Source organism: Sinocyclocheilus grahami, unplaced genomic scaffold (genome assembly GCF_001515645.1).
Source record: "Sinocyclocheilus grahami isolate Dianchi unplaced genomic scaffold, SAMN03320097.WGS_v1.1 scaffold1034.1, whole genome shotgun sequence".
NCBI lineage: Eukaryota > Metazoa > Chordata > Actinopteri > Cypriniformes > Cyprinidae > Sinocyclocheilus > Sinocyclocheilus grahami.
The window spans coordinates 558,207-576,177 of NW_015506213.1; the positions used below are offsets into that span (position 1 = coordinate 558,207).

General features: G+C 38.6%; 1 protein-coding gene across 1 annotated transcript in view; it reads left to right on the plus strand.

Annotated features, from left to right (window-relative positions):
* The first annotated feature begins 352 nt into the window (after positions 1 to 352).
* The window catches only part of LOC107565905 (inactive phospholipase D5-like), a 48,750-nt gene continuing 31,131 nt past the window's right edge, over positions 353 to 17,971 (plus strand). The window contains exons 1-2 of the mRNA XM_016251203.1: positions 353 to 358; positions 13,900 to 14,036. Coding sequence (XP_016106689.1) covers positions 353 to 358; positions 13,900 to 14,036 — 143 coding nt within the window. The remainder of the gene's footprint in view (positions 359 to 13,899; positions 14,037 to 17,971) is intronic.

Below are 17,971 nucleotides of genomic sequence, written 5' to 3' on the forward strand. Positions count from 1 at the left end.
TTGATCACAAGCTTCCAGCTTTCAGTCAATAACCTGCTTTGAGGCAGATGGTCTTCTTCTACCAAACTTGTCCCTCAATGAAGCATATGTTGCTCTGGTTGTATATATTATTTAGCATGAACATGCTCAGCATACAGAGCAGATATGTCAGAAATAAAGTGAAAATTATTTTGCGTTTTATCATCAAAGCATTGTGTTACATGGATTTTTGGGGAATTTCCAAAGATATAATGGTATTTAAACTGAACTAATGATATGTTATATTATCTGATTTCTGTTCCCTAACTCTAAACATAAGCCTCACAGAAAACATTTAGCATTTTTAAAAAAAATGTTACTGTATGTCCTAATAATGGAGGTACACAGACCTGAAACCTGAGTACAAACTATATTATGAGGACACTAGCCTAACCCTCATAATGTAGGCCAAACCCTCACACACACACACACACATAGACACACACTGTAACATCCATTTGTAATTTGTGAAGTGTTGTTTGCCTAGTCTGCAAATCTGATATTTTTCATTGATGTGTCTTGCCTTGTTTTTGGATTATCTGACTTGTCTCATCGTTTACCCTCTTGGATGTGTGTTTTTGGATTTGGTTTACCGATTGGACAGTTTTCTTGGTGTTTGACCCTGGACTGTGTTACCCAGATTAAAAGACTGTGATTTGCTCTGTTGCTACAAATAAATCTCTGCACATGGATCCCTCTGCTTTCCCTGAGTCTGCTATGTTCCACACACACAGACGTAAAGTGAATAAGTCTAATTAGTCATTATAAAATGTTACAAAACATCAGATCATTTTTTAATACAATCAATCAATCAATGTAAGATTTAAAAAAGGTCATAATAATTGTCAACATCTATTATTTTATTTTATTTATTTTGCGGAGACAAAACCTCCAGAAGATAAATACCTGTGTGTGTGCATTTTTGTATTGCTTTATCACAGATGCTAAAGTTGTAGCTTGCCCACTATCTACTATTATTGAGGCACAGATGAGATAAGTGTTGTAATTTAATTCTGTATGCTTGAACATTATGAATGATTTTTCCCCACTCTGACTTAAACATCCTGAATCTCAGCCTCGGTCATGCTATAGTAATAATGCTCTTAGACAGATCTGTAGAAAAACTGAATACGAGGAAGAGAGGCAAGCTGCAAACCTCCTATAAAAATTTTAAAGATTCTCTCAGTAATTGTCAGCATGCAGTCAACAACAACAACATGCAGGAACAAAATATTTCTCAGAGTGAATTAATAGAAATGCACATTGCCCAAAAGTTCTGTTCAGTACCATTAGCAAGGTGCTTCACCCGGCAACTTCACTTTACCCCTAAAGCCCGTGAAGATCTTTTACACTTCTTATTTAGAGCTGTTCAAAGCACAGAGGCTGCTGTGTTAAAGGGGTCAATTATTTATTAGTAGCTGTTGAATCTGGTCTCTCTGTACTTTTAATAGTGTTAGATCTCAGCACCATATGCTGCATTGTTGATCACCAATAATCATACCATTATGGTACTATTATTTATAGCTACACATGAGGTGGCAGAATGACTGTAAATAAAAAGACTGGCTGTTCAAGTCCACAATAATTCAGCTTCTGGAAGCCACCATTGAAAGGAATCTTTTTTCTCATTAGGTCTGAACCAGTAGTTGTTAGTTGTTACATCAATCTGTTGTAACCTTTCCAACTAAGCAAGCAAGATGGCGCCATGTGTGTTGGCTGGCCGTCGTTCCGTGTTGTCTATTTTAATGTTTTTTGTTTTATTTGTATGTCTAATTAGCCCTAACTACTCTCTCTGGACTTATGACTGCAAAACTTTGCTTCACATTCATGCAGTGATGGACGATCTCACTCGGAGTGGAAAGTGTTGTTTTCACCCGCGATTCATGCCGTCTATGTCAGTGGATTGGCTCGGGTACTGGCATGTGGGCATGTACCATGTATGTGGGTACCGGCGAACTCGGCAGATTCGGAGCAATCGCCATCGGAAGCGTAGCAGATGGGCGGGCTTTGCTATCAGAGCTTTGAGGCTCAGTAATGATGTATGATGGCTGGAAATCTGTTCTGTGTGTGTTGGTCTACAGACCACCGAAATATAACAAGGATTTCATTCAGCAGTTTTCAGAATTTTTATCACATATTGTACCAAGTTGTGATAACATTTTAATTCTTGGGGACTTCAATATTCACGTGTGTTGTCCAAATAAGCCAATGGTCTCCAGCTGATGGACTCTTTTAATTTCACACTGTTTATTTCAAATCCAACCCATGAGCAAGGCCATATTTTGGACTTGGTCTTATCTCTGGGCCTTCCTATTTGTAATGTCGATGTTTTAAATTATGGTCTGTCTGATCACATGCCTGTAATTTTTTTTATGTTGTTATGCCATGCAAACCAGTTTTGTCACAGTCAGGTGTGTTTTGTTCTCGTCTTATTACTTTATCCTCGGCGGTAGAATTTTCTGCGGTATATAATTCCTCTTCATTTGTGAATGTGATTGAGTCTCCTTCTCCTTCTGTGGGCCCAGATGAGCTGTTGTTATTGTTCAATTCTGTTGGGGAATTTCCAAAGATATAATGGTATTTAAACTGAACTAATGATATGTTATATTATCTGATTTCTGTTCCCTAACTCTAAACATAAGCCTCACAGAAAACATTTAGCATTTTTAAAAAAAATGTTACTGTATGTCCTAATAATGGAGGTACACAGACCTGAAACCTGAGTACAAACTATATTATGAGGACACTAGCCTAACCCTCATAATGTAGGCCAAACCCTCACACACACACACACACATAGACACACACTGTAACATCCATTTGTAATTTGTGAAGTGTTGTTTGCCTAGTCTGCAAATCTGATATTTTTCATTGATGTGTCTTGCCTTGTTTTTGGATTATCTGACTTGTCTCATCGTTTACCCTCTTGGATGTGTGTTTTTGGATTTGGTTTACCGATTGGACAGTTTTCTTGGTGTTTGACCCTGGACTGTGTTACCCAGATTAAAAGACTGTGATTTGCTCTGTTGCTACAAATAAATCTCTGCACATGGATCCCTCTGCTTTCCCTGAGTCTGCTATGTTCCACACACACAGACGTAAAGTGAATAAGTCTAATTAGTCATTATAAAATGTTACAAAACATCAGATCATTTTTTAATACAATCAATCAATCAATGTAAGATTTAAAAAAGGTCATAATAATTGTCAACATCTATTATTTTATTTTATTTATTTTGCGGAGACAAAACCTCCAGAAGATAAATACCTGTGTGTGTGCATTTTTGTATTGCTTTATCACAGATGCTAAAGTTGTAGCTTGCCCACTATCTACTATTATTGAGGCACAGATGAGATAAGTGTTGTAATTTAATTCTGTATGCTTGAACATTATGAATGATTTTTCCCCACTCTGACTTAAACATCCTGAATCTCAGCCTCGGTCATGCTATAGTAATAATGCTCTTAGACAGATCTGTAGAAAAACTGAATACGAGGAAGAGAGGCAAGCTGCAAACCTCCTATAAAAATTTTAAAGATTCTCTCAGTAATTGTCAGCATGCAGTCAACAACAACAACATGCAGGAACAAAATATTTCTCAGAGTGAATTAATAGAAATGCACATTGCCCAAAAGTTCTGTTCAGTACCATTAGCAAGGTGCTTCACCCGGCAACTTCACTTTACCCCTAAAGCCCGTGAAGATCTTTTACACTTCTTATTTAGAGCTGTTCAAAGCACAGAGGCTGCTGTGTTAAAGGGGTCAATTATTTATTAGTAGCTGTTGAATCTGGTCTCTCTGTACTTTTAATAGTGTTAGATCTCAGCACCATATGCTGCATTGTTGATCACCAATAATCATACCATTATGGTACTATTATTTATAGCTACACATGAGGTGGCAGAATGACTGTAAATAAAAAGACTGGCTGTTCAAGTCCACAATAATTCAGCTTCTGGAAGCCACCATTGAAAGGAATCTTTTTTCTCATTAGGTCTGAACCAGTAGTTGTTAGTTGTTACATCAATCTGTTGTAACCTTTCCAACTAAGCAAGCAAGATGGCGCCATGTGTGTTGGCTGGCCGTCGTTCCGTGTTGTCTATTTTAATGTTTTTTGTTTTATTTGTATGTCTAATTAGCCCTAACTACTCTCTCTGGACTTATGACTGCAAAACTTTGCTTCACATTCATGCAGTGATGGACGATCTCACTCGGAGTGGAAAGTGTTGTTTTCACCCGCGATTCATGCCGTCTATGTCAGTGGATTGGCTCGGGTACTGGCATGTGGGCATGTACCATGTATGTGGGTACCGGCGAACTCGGCAGATTCGGAGCAATCGCCATCGGAAGCGTAGCAGATGGGCGGGCTTTGCTATCAGAGCTTTGAGGCTCAGTAATGATGTATGATGGCTGGAAATCTGTTCTGTGTGTGTTGGTCTACAGACCACCGAAATATAACAAGGATTTCATTCAGCAGTTTTCAGTGTTTTTATCACATATTGTGCCAAGTTGTGATAACATTTTAATTCTTGGGGACTTCAATATTCATGTGTGTTGTCCAAATAAGCCTATGGTCTCTGATGTTTTACAGCTGGTGGACTATTTTAATTTCACAGTTTATTTCAGATCCAACCCATGAGCAAGGCCATATTTTGGACTTGGTCTTATCTCTGGGCCTTCCTATTTGTAATGTCGATGTTTTAAATTATGGTCTGTCTGATCACATGCCTGTAATTTTTTTTATGTTGTTATGCCATGCAAACCAGTTTTGTCACAGTCAGGTGTGTTTTGTTCTCGTCTTATTACTTTATCCTCGGCGGTAGAATTTTCTGCGGTATATAATTCCTCTTCATTTGTGAATGTGATTGAGTCTCCTTCTCCTTCTGTGGGCCCAGATGAGCTGTTGTTATTGTTCAATTCTGTTTGCTCCGATATCTTAGATGTAGTGGCCCCATATAAAGTTAGGAAACCTAAACTTAATCCAACTCCATGGCTTAACAACTATACTTGTTATCTGAGGCAGGAATGCAGGAAGGCTGAACAGAAATTGAGAATGGATAAGCTACAGGTTTCACTTCAATTTATGAGGCAGTGTTTTTCAGACTATCAGGCTGCTGTGAGAACTGCAAGGCAAAATTATTTCTCAAGTGTCATTGCACAGAAATATAATGCCCCTGCAGCCCTTTTCTCAACAATTAATAGACTTCTCAATCAGAATGGATGTTCTACCTTGACCCCCTCATTGGAGGTATGTGAAATATTTCGGACATTTTTTGTGGAAAAAGTAGAAAAGATTAGAACTAGTCTGCCTACGTCTTCAGTTGAGTTTGTGATATCACCAGCTTGTGTAAGGAGTTTTGAACTCTTTGAGCAGGTGTCTCTGGCGCAAGTTATGGACATCATTATGCGTTTGAAAGCTACATCTGGTGGTTGTGATATGGTTCATTTACGTCTTCTTAAGGAGATGGTTGATGTTGTTGGGCCGAATATTACTTCTATTGTTAACAGTAGTCTTCATAATGGAGTTGTTCCAACAGGCCTTAAGCAGGCGGTTATTCAGCCACTTCTTAAAAAGCCTAATTTAGACCCTTTGGAACTGAAGAATTATCGTCCCATCTCAAAATTACCATGCCTATCAAAGATTTTAGAGAAGGTGGTTTATTCCCAGTTAATGTCATTTTTAAGTAGGTATGAGATCTTAAGACAAATTTCAATTTCGGTTTTAGGGCAGGTCACAGCACTGAGTCTGCACTTTTAAGAGTTGTTAATGACCTCAGTATAATCAGAGATGCAGGTAACGTGGCAGCTCTGATTTTATTGGACTTAAGTGCAGCTTTTGACACAATAGACCACGTGATTCTTATAAAGCGGTTATCCCATTTAATTGGAATTCGTGGGACCATTTTAGAGTGGTTTAAGTCTTATCTGTCACATAGATCATCCTCTGTAAAGTATGGTAACTTTGTTTCAATGGCAGTGCCTGTTACTTGTGGGCTCCCCCGGGGTTCTGTTATTGGCCCTATTTTATTTTCATTGTATATGTTGCCCCTGGGTTCAAATTTTTTTTTAAATATGGCATGTCGTACCATTTGTATGCGGATGATACTCAGATCTATTTACCTATGAGAGTGGGAGAGAACAATGGTTCTAATTTGCTATTTGCATGCCTAGAGGAGGTTAAGAGCTGGATGACACAAAATCTGCTTCAGCTGAACCAGAGTACAACTGAGATTATGTTTTTTGGCCCTGCCAGAGGATGTTTAGATATGTCCACATATTTGGATTCATGGTCTAATTATTGCCGTGAACAAATAAGGAACTTAGGTGTGGTGTTTGACCCAGAGCTGAAATTTGACAAGCAGATTAATGCTGTAGTAAAGACTTGTTTTTTCCAGATTAGGTCTATTGCTCGACTAAAGCCTATTCTGTCAAGAAAAGACTTAGAGAAGGTTATTAATGCCTTTGTTTTGTCTCGTTTGTATTATTGCAATGTCTTGTATGTGGAGTCCTGTCAGACCACTATCTCACGCTTGCAATTAGTTCAGAATGCAGCAGCTAGGCTGTTAGTGGGTGCTAAGAAAAGTCATCATATCTCTTTTTAGCTTCTCTCAAGTGGCTACAAGTGAACTACAGGATAAAATATAAAACTCTTCTGTACATTTTTAAAGCAGTGCATGGTTTGGCCCCTGCTTACGTGTCTGAGCTTGTTGCTGTTCGTCAAGCACCTAGGTCTCTAAGATCCAATAATAAGTTATTGCTTACTGTCCCTCGTACTCATTTAAAGTTAAAAGGGGATCAGACCTTTGCTGTTGCGGGGCCGAAGCTCTGGAATAGTCTTCCTCAGGAACTTAGAGAAGTCTCATCTTTGCATGTTTTTAAAGTTGAAGTCAAAAACTACTTCTTGTCTTTAACCTTTCAGAGGGTGGGCTAGTCTTTGTTGTTAGTAGGATCTGTGTTGTTTTAAGTCATGTGTTTTAATTAAGTGTTTTTTTTTAATTGTACAGCACTTTGGTCTGCAGGTGCAGTTGTAAAGTGCTCTATAAATAAAGTGAATTAATTAAATGAATGTTACTCGCTGCAGAACAGAAAGTATTTAAATTGATAGTATTGCTAGAAAAACAAGCATTTCTTCAGACATGATTACAATAGGCATTACCCATTTATGGTTATTTACATAGACTTCCATCTCGGTTCATCCCAGGGGTTGTACATCTGCCAAGTGCAATGGTCCTTCTTCCCAACTTTGTAACTCTTCTTCTGGAAAAATAAATAAAGTAGATAAAATAGAAAAAAAAGAACGCTAGTGTTAAAGGGTCATATTTTTTAATAATAAATTCAAAGAAACTTTTAGGTAGATTACAAATAGAAAAGTGTTAGTTTTAGAATGTCAAGGTTTTTTAATAAATAAAAAGAAAGCAAGTAGATAGAATAGAAATAGAATAGAGAGTGCTAGTGTTAGAGGGTCAAGTTTAGATGGAATTGAAGATGGCTAAAGAATCAGCTGATTGAGTTGGGCAGGTTATTCCACCAGCTGGGAATAGTTAAGGTGAAAGTATGTGAAAAGTGATTTTTTTTGCCTCTTTGGGATGGCACTATAATATAATGTGCATATATAATATAATGAGCTTCTGGAGGGCACATACGTCTGAAGAATTGAATTTAGTTAAAGGGGTGCAGAGCCAGTGGTTGTTTTGTAGGCAAACATCAATGCCTTTTATGCAAGCAACTATTGATATCCAGTGCAAATTGATGAACAGAGGTGTGACATGAGCTCTTTTCGGGTTATTAAAGACTAATCTTGCTGCCGTGTTCTGGATTAGCTGCAGAGGTTTGATAGAAGTGGCTGGAAGACCTGCCAAGAGAGCATTGCAATAGTCCAGTCTGGACAGAACAAGAGCTTGAACAAGGAGTTATGTAGCATGTTCCGTAATAAAGGGCCTGATCTTCCTAATGTTGTATAAAGCAAATCTGCAGGACCAGGCAGTTTTAGTAAAGTGGTATGTGAAATTCAGCTGGTCATCAATCACAACTTCAAGATTCTTGGCTGTCCTGGGAGGAATTATGGTTGATGCACTTGTTGGATGGAGAAATTGTGATGAAGTGAAGGGTTCGATGGAACCACAAGCAGTTCTTTCTTGGCAAGGTTGAGCTGAAGGTGATAATCCTTCATCCAGCAAGAAATGTCTGTTAGACAAGCTGAGATGCGAGCAGCTATCGTCGGATCCCCAGGATGGAATGAGAGGTAGAGTTGAGTGTCATTAGCATAGCAGTGATATGAAAAGCCATGTTTCTGAATGACTGAGCCTAGTGATGCCATGTAGACAGAGAAGAGAAGTGGTCCAAGAACTGAACCCTGAGGCACCCCAGTAGTTAGATGTTGCAAAATTGGACAACTCACCTCTCCAAGATACCTTGAAGGACCTATCTGAGAGGTAAGACTCAAACCACTGGAGTGCGGTCGATCTGGTGGTTAACTGTGTCAAAAGCAGCGGACTGTCATGGGGAAGTCGTGGCCTAATGGTTAGAGAGTTGGACTCGTAGCCCAAAGGTTGCAAGTTAGAGTCTCGTACCGGCAGGGATTGTAGGTGGGGGGAGTGAATGTACAGCGCTCTCTTCCACTTTCAATACCACATCTCAGCTTGTCTAACAGGCGCCCTTGAGCAAATGCAGAGCACTAATTCCGAGTATGGGTAACCATACTTGGCCACATGTCATGTCACCTCACTTTCTTTCACTTTCAGATCCAGCAAGATAAGTATTGAAGATTTGGAATCCGCCCATCTTAGGGCTTCAACAACTGAGAGCAAGGCTTTCTCGGTTGAATGTCCACTTCTGAAACCAGACTGGTTGCTGTCCAGGAGGTTTTTCTGTGTGAGAAAGGCAGAGACTTGGTTGAACACAGCTCGTTCAAGCGTTTTTGCAATGAAAGGCAGAAGGGAAACCGGTCTGTAATTCCCTAAAAGAATTGGGTTAAGAGTGGGTTTCTTAAGTAGTGGGGTTATATGGGCCTGTTATATGTTGAGGGGAAAACACCAGTGTGAAGGGATGCGTTAATGATATGAGTGAGTGCAGGTACAAGTGCAGGAGAAATGGCTTAAAGAAGATGAGATGGAATAGGATCAACCGGACAAATAGAACAATGATTAGAAAGGATGAGTTTAGAGACTTCTGCCTCGGAGAGTGAAGAGAAGGATGTAAACGAATGTGTGTTTGCTTGTAAGATGTGTTTGACAGTTTGAGGTGTTGAGAATTGTGCACTGATGGTTGCAGTTGTTTTAATGAGGAATGTTGTCTTCAGCTGTTAGAGATGATGAAGGAGGACAAAGGAGGGAGGGAAGAGCATGCAAGAGTTGTTTTCAGATTAATTGTTAATTTTGTTGTGGTAGTATGTTTTTTTATATCAGTGGAGACATTAGCAGAGAAGGAACAGAGGAGAGATTCAAGATCTTTATTGTCATATGTACTAGGCACAATAAAATTAGGCCTATTTAGTTAAAATTAGGCCTACACTTTAGTAAAAAACGGGGTAGAAGGGAAACAGACAATAAATTACAAAGACAATAAATATAAAGATACACAACAATATACAATAAAGTACAATACAACAAGAAATATAAAAACAATATCCAATAAAAGACAAAGCATGACAAAAGTATATGAACTTTAAAATGAGAGAACCCAAGTGACTGATACATACAAAGGTCAGTAGGATTTTTCTTTTTCTTTTTTTTTGCCACACCCTCTCCGCAGCCCTTAGCTTAGAACAATGCTCGCAGAGAACATCAGATAGCCAAGGGGCAGAAAGGGAGGTAAAGGCTGGCCTTGAAGAGATGGGGCAGACAGTGTCTAAACAAGACATCAGAGTGGAGCAGAAAGTTGGCATCAAGTGATGAGAACTGTTTAGGGGTTATGTCGAAAGATGACATGCGTAGGGGTATGTGTTGTGTCAGGAACAATGTTGAGGTTAAGAGTGAGAAGGAAGTGATCCGAGGTGTGCAGTGGAGTAACCAGCACATGATCAGTGGAGCAATGTCATGTGTAAATAAGGTCCAGTTGTTTGCCTGATTTGTGAGTAGCCGTAGTTAACACTCGCTTGAGATCAAAAGAGGCAAGCAGAGTGTGGAAGTCTGCAGCCTGAGGTTTATCTAGCTTGATGTTGAAGTCTCCAATCATAACTAGGGCAGTACCATCCTCAGGAAAGGTTGGAAGCAGGACATCTAATTCATCTTAGAAGTTACCTAGTGGTCCTGGGGGGGTCAATAAACAACTACAAAATGGATTTTAATAGGGTGGGTGACAGTAACTGAATGTGATTCAAAGAAGCTGTTGATATCCAGAGATGGTAAAGGATTAAATCTCCAATCATTAGAGATAAGCAGACCAGTACCTCCACCTCTTCCAGTCAGACGGGGGGAGTGTGAAAATGAGAAATGATTGGAGTGTGCTGCAGCTGTATAATATGATTCCTAATAGTTTATAAGCCCTGACTTGCATCACTTACGCTCATTTTAGTAACAGTATTCTACTTCATTTCAATAAAAAATGTCATAATAATTTAAAATTGTGCATTTGAATTTAATAAGCACTTATTTTATGCTTATAAGTACCAATCTAAATTAAAATATACTGTTGAGAAACATATGGTGAGAAAAATATATCAAATGTCCTAAGAAACTTGCATGGCTTTTCTTCCCATGAAACTAAATGAAAATATATGGTGAATGATCACTTGTTACGGGGCAAACAAGACGTGAGACGTACGGATCCATTTGCAAGCTTTATTAAGGGCGTGGTCAAAACAGGCAAGGGTCAGGCAATGGCAAGCAGGTATATAGAAGCCAAAACAGGAGCAGTCCAGTAAACAAGCAAGGGTCAGTCGACGGCAAACGTAATCCAACAGGGGCGAGACTAGAGGGATAATCCAGGTTCAAGGCAAAGATCAGAACATGAGAAAACAGACAAGGCAAGACTAAGATAAGGCTAGGAAAACTAAGCAGGCTCCGTAAGGTAGCTATCAGCTATAGCAGTGATACACGCTAAACAATACTCGGCAGTTTGAAAAGGATCTGAGGGGGTGTAATATAGTGAGTGTGAGATTGGTTACAGCTGTGTGCAATCAGTGCAATGGATGATATGATATGTAGTCCAGGATGACATGCAACAGTTTGTGTAGTGTGAGAGTCAATGTAACGGAAGAGTGACCTCTGGTGGCAATCGAACGGAAGTCCATGGTCCGGATTCGTGACATCACTGGCTGTCAGATTAAGTTGCAGTTTTGCTCATTGTTCCTGATTTAAATTGAAGTCTCCTTGCAAGCTAAGGGAAAACTGTACTGCTAGTATTGCATCACACACACACACACACACACACATTGGTACGTGTGGTTTACAGTACTTTTCATAGGTGTAATAGTTTTTATTCTGTAAAAACTGTTTTTTCTATCCCATAACCCCAACCCTACCCCTAAACCTACCCCTCACACAAAGCTACAGGCATTTTTACATTCTCAAAAAAAAAAGTTTTTGTTTGTTTGATTTTGTTTTTTAAATAATTTGGTCTACAGGGACAAAGGAAGTGTAAACCTCATAAACCACATTGTAATACCTAACATTATACACATTTGTGTCCTCATAAACCATATAAACCTGTATACACACACACACACACACTGAAGCAGTAAATTCTGTGACTGTTTTTCCCCCTTTGTCTTAGTCATGACTCACTCACAAAGACAAACAAACAATGATGGTTTCAGTTATAAGAAATTTTGCACAAAACTGTAATTGTAATCAGGTAGGTGAAAACCAGTGAACCATTAATTCCCATCTTTACTGTAACTGCACAACAGCAGTGTTGGGGATAGTTACTTTTAAAAGTAATGCATTACAATATTGCGTTACTCCCAGGGTTTAAATTGGGCCGGGGCTGTCCAGGGCTAAGGCCTGATACATAGACTCCAGGGCTCGACATAAACACTTCATTAATGCAAGATAAGTAACATGATTAAAACATCAGTAACCAAAAATAACTATGTAAACACCAAAATGCAAGTATTATTCTGATTTTAATACATTGAGAGTAAGTGGCGAATAGTGGACATAGCTACTGTATATAATGCATCTATTGATGGAATAAGGTTGCGCTACTTAGGTGAGGCTCACACAGCCTCTCCAGGAGAAATCAAAACGCGCAACACTAAGAAACTCAGCATCCTGAGGTAAACATTCAAAATTGATTTTTTAAAATATTTAAAATAGTTAGTTAGGCAACATCACACAACGTTTTCACCATTACGACTGTTCAATAGTTCTATAAACAGTTCAATAAGCAAATACAATAATATTAGGTCACTTACTTTTTAGGCGGAAACACAGCGCATCTCACAGCAACCAGCTGATTCATTGCTGATTGATTCCGTGTTTTAAACAAATCAGTTGAGTCAAATTTTCATTAGCCCATGCACAAACATCTGATGCATCTGCCATTTGAAAGAATCGTTTGAATGAATGACTCAATGACTCACTCATTAAATGCTCATACTGGCACCTACTGGCATTTTCATTTCGTTGAAATGTATCATTTCCACCATCAATTCTTGTTTGTATATTCAAAAATATTGAAACGAATCTCATAATATTATTTAATGCAGCTGTATATTTCAGTGTAAATGATTTAATTTGATAACGTATAGATCACAATCATTATTATTGAATTTATGGATCAAATGTAAGAATTTGAAATTAAAGTATTAAATAGATTATTGGGAAAATGCCCTCTATAAAGGCAAAAAATATTAAAATATAAAAAACACGCAGATTTATATGTCACAGCTGATAGATAACTGATGAAAATATTGCTTCAGAATAAATCATATTTGCCAAGAAACAAAACACACACACACACACAGACACATATATATACACACATAAACTCGATACCATAGAGCCCCCCCCCCAACATAACAAATCCCAATTTAACCCCTGGTTACTCCCTAAAAAAAAGTAACTAACTGCATTACTTAGTTACTTTTTATGGAAAGTAATGCGTTACATTACTTTTGCATTACTTTTTCTCGTCTGGGCTGGGCTTGCTAATTTGTTTTTAATATAAATGTTTTTATTTTTGGCAAATGTAAAGGCCCTTTCACACCAAAAGTGAAATTAATAAGCAGCCATTCTGGATTGCATGAAGCATAGAATGCAGGAGAAGAAAGTTCAACACTCTTCAGCAATAAAAAAATAAAAGAAGAACAAATCAACAAAGTAAGTTTTGCTTATTAATATGCTTGAACTGGATCATCGAAGTTCGGCAGTAAAGATATTAGTTAATAAAATAGGATTAAATGCATAACAGGTATTTGTGTTATTTAATACATTTAATTATTGCAGGTTTGCATCGCACTGTTTTCATTCATTGTGCAGGTGAGATGAGTAAATGCATGTTCAGATCAGTCTAGAACTACAGTAAGACCATGTTTACACAGAGCCTCTGCACTTACTCCTGATTTCTCTCAACATGGCAACACCAGAGCTGTCAGTCAACACATGGGAAAATTTATTTGAAAAAGTAACTCAGATATTTTGTTCTAAATTAAAAAGTAATACGTTACTTTACTAGTGAATTGAAAAAGTAATCTGATTACATAACTCGCGTTACTTGTAATGTGTTACCCCCAACACTGCACAACAGCAGGTAGATTTAGATACCAACCACTCTTTTACACTTGTACATGCCATGGATAAACTTTCAAATTTCAACTGAATTGTTTCCTTCTGCACATAGCCAGGGTTTAAATGTCTATCTCTAAAGGCAAAGCAGCTGTTCATATTCAAATTCTAGCTCTGAATGAGTGATTTTGCTTCTTCCTCTTGTTTTTTGCAGTCTCAGCACAAATGCATTGCGATCTTTGCGCTGGTGTGCTGCTGTGCTGTGCTGATAGCACTAATATTCTCTGCTGTAGATGTGTGGGGGGATGATGAGGACGATATCGCTGAAGGAAAATGTAGCAGTGCCTGCCGGTAAGCAAAACTCACCCGTCACACCTAACATGTGACAATAGACTCATTGTCTGAATAGCCTGAAATTAAGCGTATTGGACCATTTTAGTCTTTTTTTTATTTTATAAGACTTTGCTTAACCTAATTATATCATTTTATTGATTCACAATATTATCTATATTTAGAGAATGTGTCTTTACAAGTTTATTTTGAATTAGAGCATTGACACATTTATTTTTAATAAAACATCCTGAATTTTGATGATTTGCATGCCTGAGGGTGAGAAATACACTGACCGTTTAGATTGATATGATCCAGAAGTTCAGCACTTCGTTGATTTTCAAAAGGAGTTGGATTTATGGATGGATAATAAAAGCTCATCAGATTCAAAATCTCTGAAAAACATGTTTAAACAGATGTTGCACTAACCCAATGGGGGAACAGAGGTGCAGCTTGTTCAAACGATGAAATGCGAGACCTGAAGGTAGTGTATCAGCCACTTTCAGCAAAGCATCTAAGAGTACTTCTTCATCTGCACGTGCACAAGCTGTAGCTGAGGCTGAGAGAGCCAGCGTAAAGACATGAGCCACTGCTTTACATGAGACACATGCCCTGGACTTGGACAAGGCTAAACTTACAGCAGCTCATTAAAAAAAAGACAAAGCTGAACATTCAAACAGAACTAGCTGCTTCCATGGCCAAATGAAACAAAGACACTTGAGGAGTTCGAAACATCAACTCCAGTTCCTAGGGATGGCATGAATGCATATCTGGACAATTCACAGAGAGGGCAGTCAAGAACATCTCAAATGTATGATCCTTCAGACTCGGAATCAGCTCATGTTTTAAAGCATCCAAACCTCCAGCGACTCATGCAGGCAGTTCAACTCATTCAAGTGAAATCAGTGATCCCACACTGACCAGTGAAAATACAAATATATTGCTGAAGAAATTTTGTAGCAACAAAAACTATTAAAAGCAATGTACTGCATTACACTTCCTCCATTATAACCTTTGAACACAACATAGAGGACAAAGCTGACAATAGCAAAGACAAACTGCACTCTTTAGAGCAATATACATCTAAGATAAAATGCTGGTACAAAGGTGTCTGTGCATGGATCCTATGAAAGGACTCTAAAATAGCATATTGGTAATTAAGACAAAGTTGCCAATGAATATATTAAAGGGATCATATGATGAAGGCAAGAATAACTATATCCTATACCCTATATAAATATCCAATAAATATTATAAATATCCCAGACAATGTGCAAAGAGAAAAACTTCAAGTGAAAAAAAAGATGACTCAATGTCCACAAATAAAGAATTGCCACAACAGTTCAACAATTCAGTCTTATAATGTCCCATGTACTCTATAACTGCATTTCCTGAAGTTTATATGTAGGCCTAAAACAAAATCTCTGTTTCAATACTGCATTTCAGGAGGATTTGAATGAATGACTGTATTTGAAAGAGGTTTAGTTTTATCAGATTGATGCTGATAGGAGTCAACACTCCCAAGACAGTGGAGCCCTAATGGTGCCCTAAGGCAATGGTGAAGAATCAGTAACTGTCATGGGCCCTAAGCAGTGAAGACTTTTCTGGGATCTGTGGTAAATGGACCACTTAACTGCTGTTATGGAGCCTGCCCCGTTCGGTAGGCCATGTGTAAAAGTACATTTCCATAGCTAAAATTGAGGATCTGGTAAGTGCAACAATACAATGTGGAAGACCATTGGGAAATGTCTATTGGAGATAAATGGTAGCAATGCAAAGAGCTCTCGTCCTTGTCAGAAGATTCGAGAAGGATCTCTCCTTCTTTCTATTATATTCTACAGGCCATATATTCTAAGGCCATTCTAGATTCATGGGAAAGGTCATCAAGGCCTTACAAGCACTCTCTTGGGTGTTCTCCTGTATTTTTGGCAGCAACCCTTTTGGCAGACATTGAAAAAGTCTGTAAGAATACTGGATAGTAATCCATCTTTTTGCAGCATCCAGTTCCTCTGGCAGTACAAGCTTTGCATTAATGAAAATCGCCACTGATAATGCAGGCACATTCACTAAAGAAGCTGTTGACACTGTGAGGAGAAACTTACAAGATCTACTCAAGCACAAATACTCATGGGATGACATATTTTCCCAAAGATGGCAACACCGGTTGGATGATCTCCCTCACCTGTCAAATTTGAATAGCCAGAGATGCGTGCGGCCCAAGAACACTGATATCCAGCAAGTGCAGCTCCAGCATTTTTTGCATTCTTATGGCTTTGAAACATCTTGAGGGTGAGTACATGATGACAGATTTTTTTATTTTGGCTAAACTTTCCCTCCTTTAAAAGGAAACTCTCGGAGGACAATACAAGCCTGACATTCAATACCCCCTCAGATGCACACCATGGCAGGCCAGGTTCATTGCGGCTGCATCAAAATAAAGACTACAATTGAACATCCCATTAATAAATTACTGTATGTCTGCAATGCTAGGACATATATATATCGGAGAAATGACAAACAACAAGTGCTACTCTACACTGCCCAAAACTCGCGTTTGAATCATCAGTGGCAAATCCTTTAAATGAAAACGTACTTACGTGAGTCAGAACTGCCGGCATTTTAGTCTAACGTTACTCTCCCAGGATCAGAAAACAGTCCTCCATAAAATGTACTGCACACATCTGGATATTTGAGTTAAACTGTTCTGGAACAGTATTGTAAATACAACTTAACCACTGATTTCTAGTCGTGTCTTCTTTTGGAAGACCAAACAAAGTATTTTCGCTTTCACAACGAAAAACACAGCGGCCTAGCATGAGGGGAAGCCCCAGCTTAGCGTGCGCTGAGGCCGGGATAGAGTGAGCTGAGGCGGTGGGGTCGAGATCCGACAAATGAGCGGCAAACACATGTGACGACCCCGGGCTGGACTCTGCTTCGTCCACGGTGAAAGTTGATGTATTCCCTCAGCGACCAGCACGGATCAGCTCTAGGCATGACGGAGCGGATATCATCCTCTTTTGGAAGACCAAACAAAGTAGTTTTGCTTTCACAACGAAACCCACAGCATCTTCACGACATGGCGGCAGCAACAATACTACAGCGAGAATAAAAGTTACGCCTTCTTTCTTTGCGTGAACATTTGGGCGGCATTATGCAAATCTTCCCACATAGTGATGTAGACATGTGGGGGCGTGTTAGAACGAGCCGTTTTAGGGGGGCGTGGCTGACTCTTAACTTTTATAAAGAATATCTCTTTGGATTTGAGACTTTAGTCTTTGCAACTTTACAGATCTTCTTTATGCACCAAGAGCTTGTAACACTCCAAAGAGAAAGGAAAAATTGAAATCGCATCATATGACCCCTTTTAAGGTATGGTTACACTGTGTTTAATGTATAGTAACAAAAGCTTCAAGTTTTGTTACTTTGGTCTAAGCATGTGTCTATAGTGTTCAAGCAATAGGCAAAAACTGTAACCTGGTCGTTTTTGATTACTGTCAGTTTAAATGCTGGCGTTGCGAGATATTGAACAACAAACAAACAATCTAAAAAGAAATAAACTGCAATGAGTCCAAATCTTGAGTTATGGAAATAATATAAAGATATCGCTGTCCCTAACTTGCAACCTCCCACTTTATTCACTTCCTAAATTAAGTGGGAAAAAAATCCATAGACGCTTATAATACCTGTATCTGGCAACACGACTGAGGCTGAGTCTCAATCACAACTCCCTCAAGAGACGAGGTCATGTAACCTTTTCACGATGATAATGTATATATATATATATATATATATATATATATTAAAAAATAAATAAAATACCTCAGCCATGCTAATCAGGAACTGTCCTGAACGTAACACTGATCGCGCCTGACCTGCCTTCCGTTTCCACTATACTCTCTCTCTTACATACATACATTCTTCTCTTACATACACATATTTTCTTCAGACATACATAC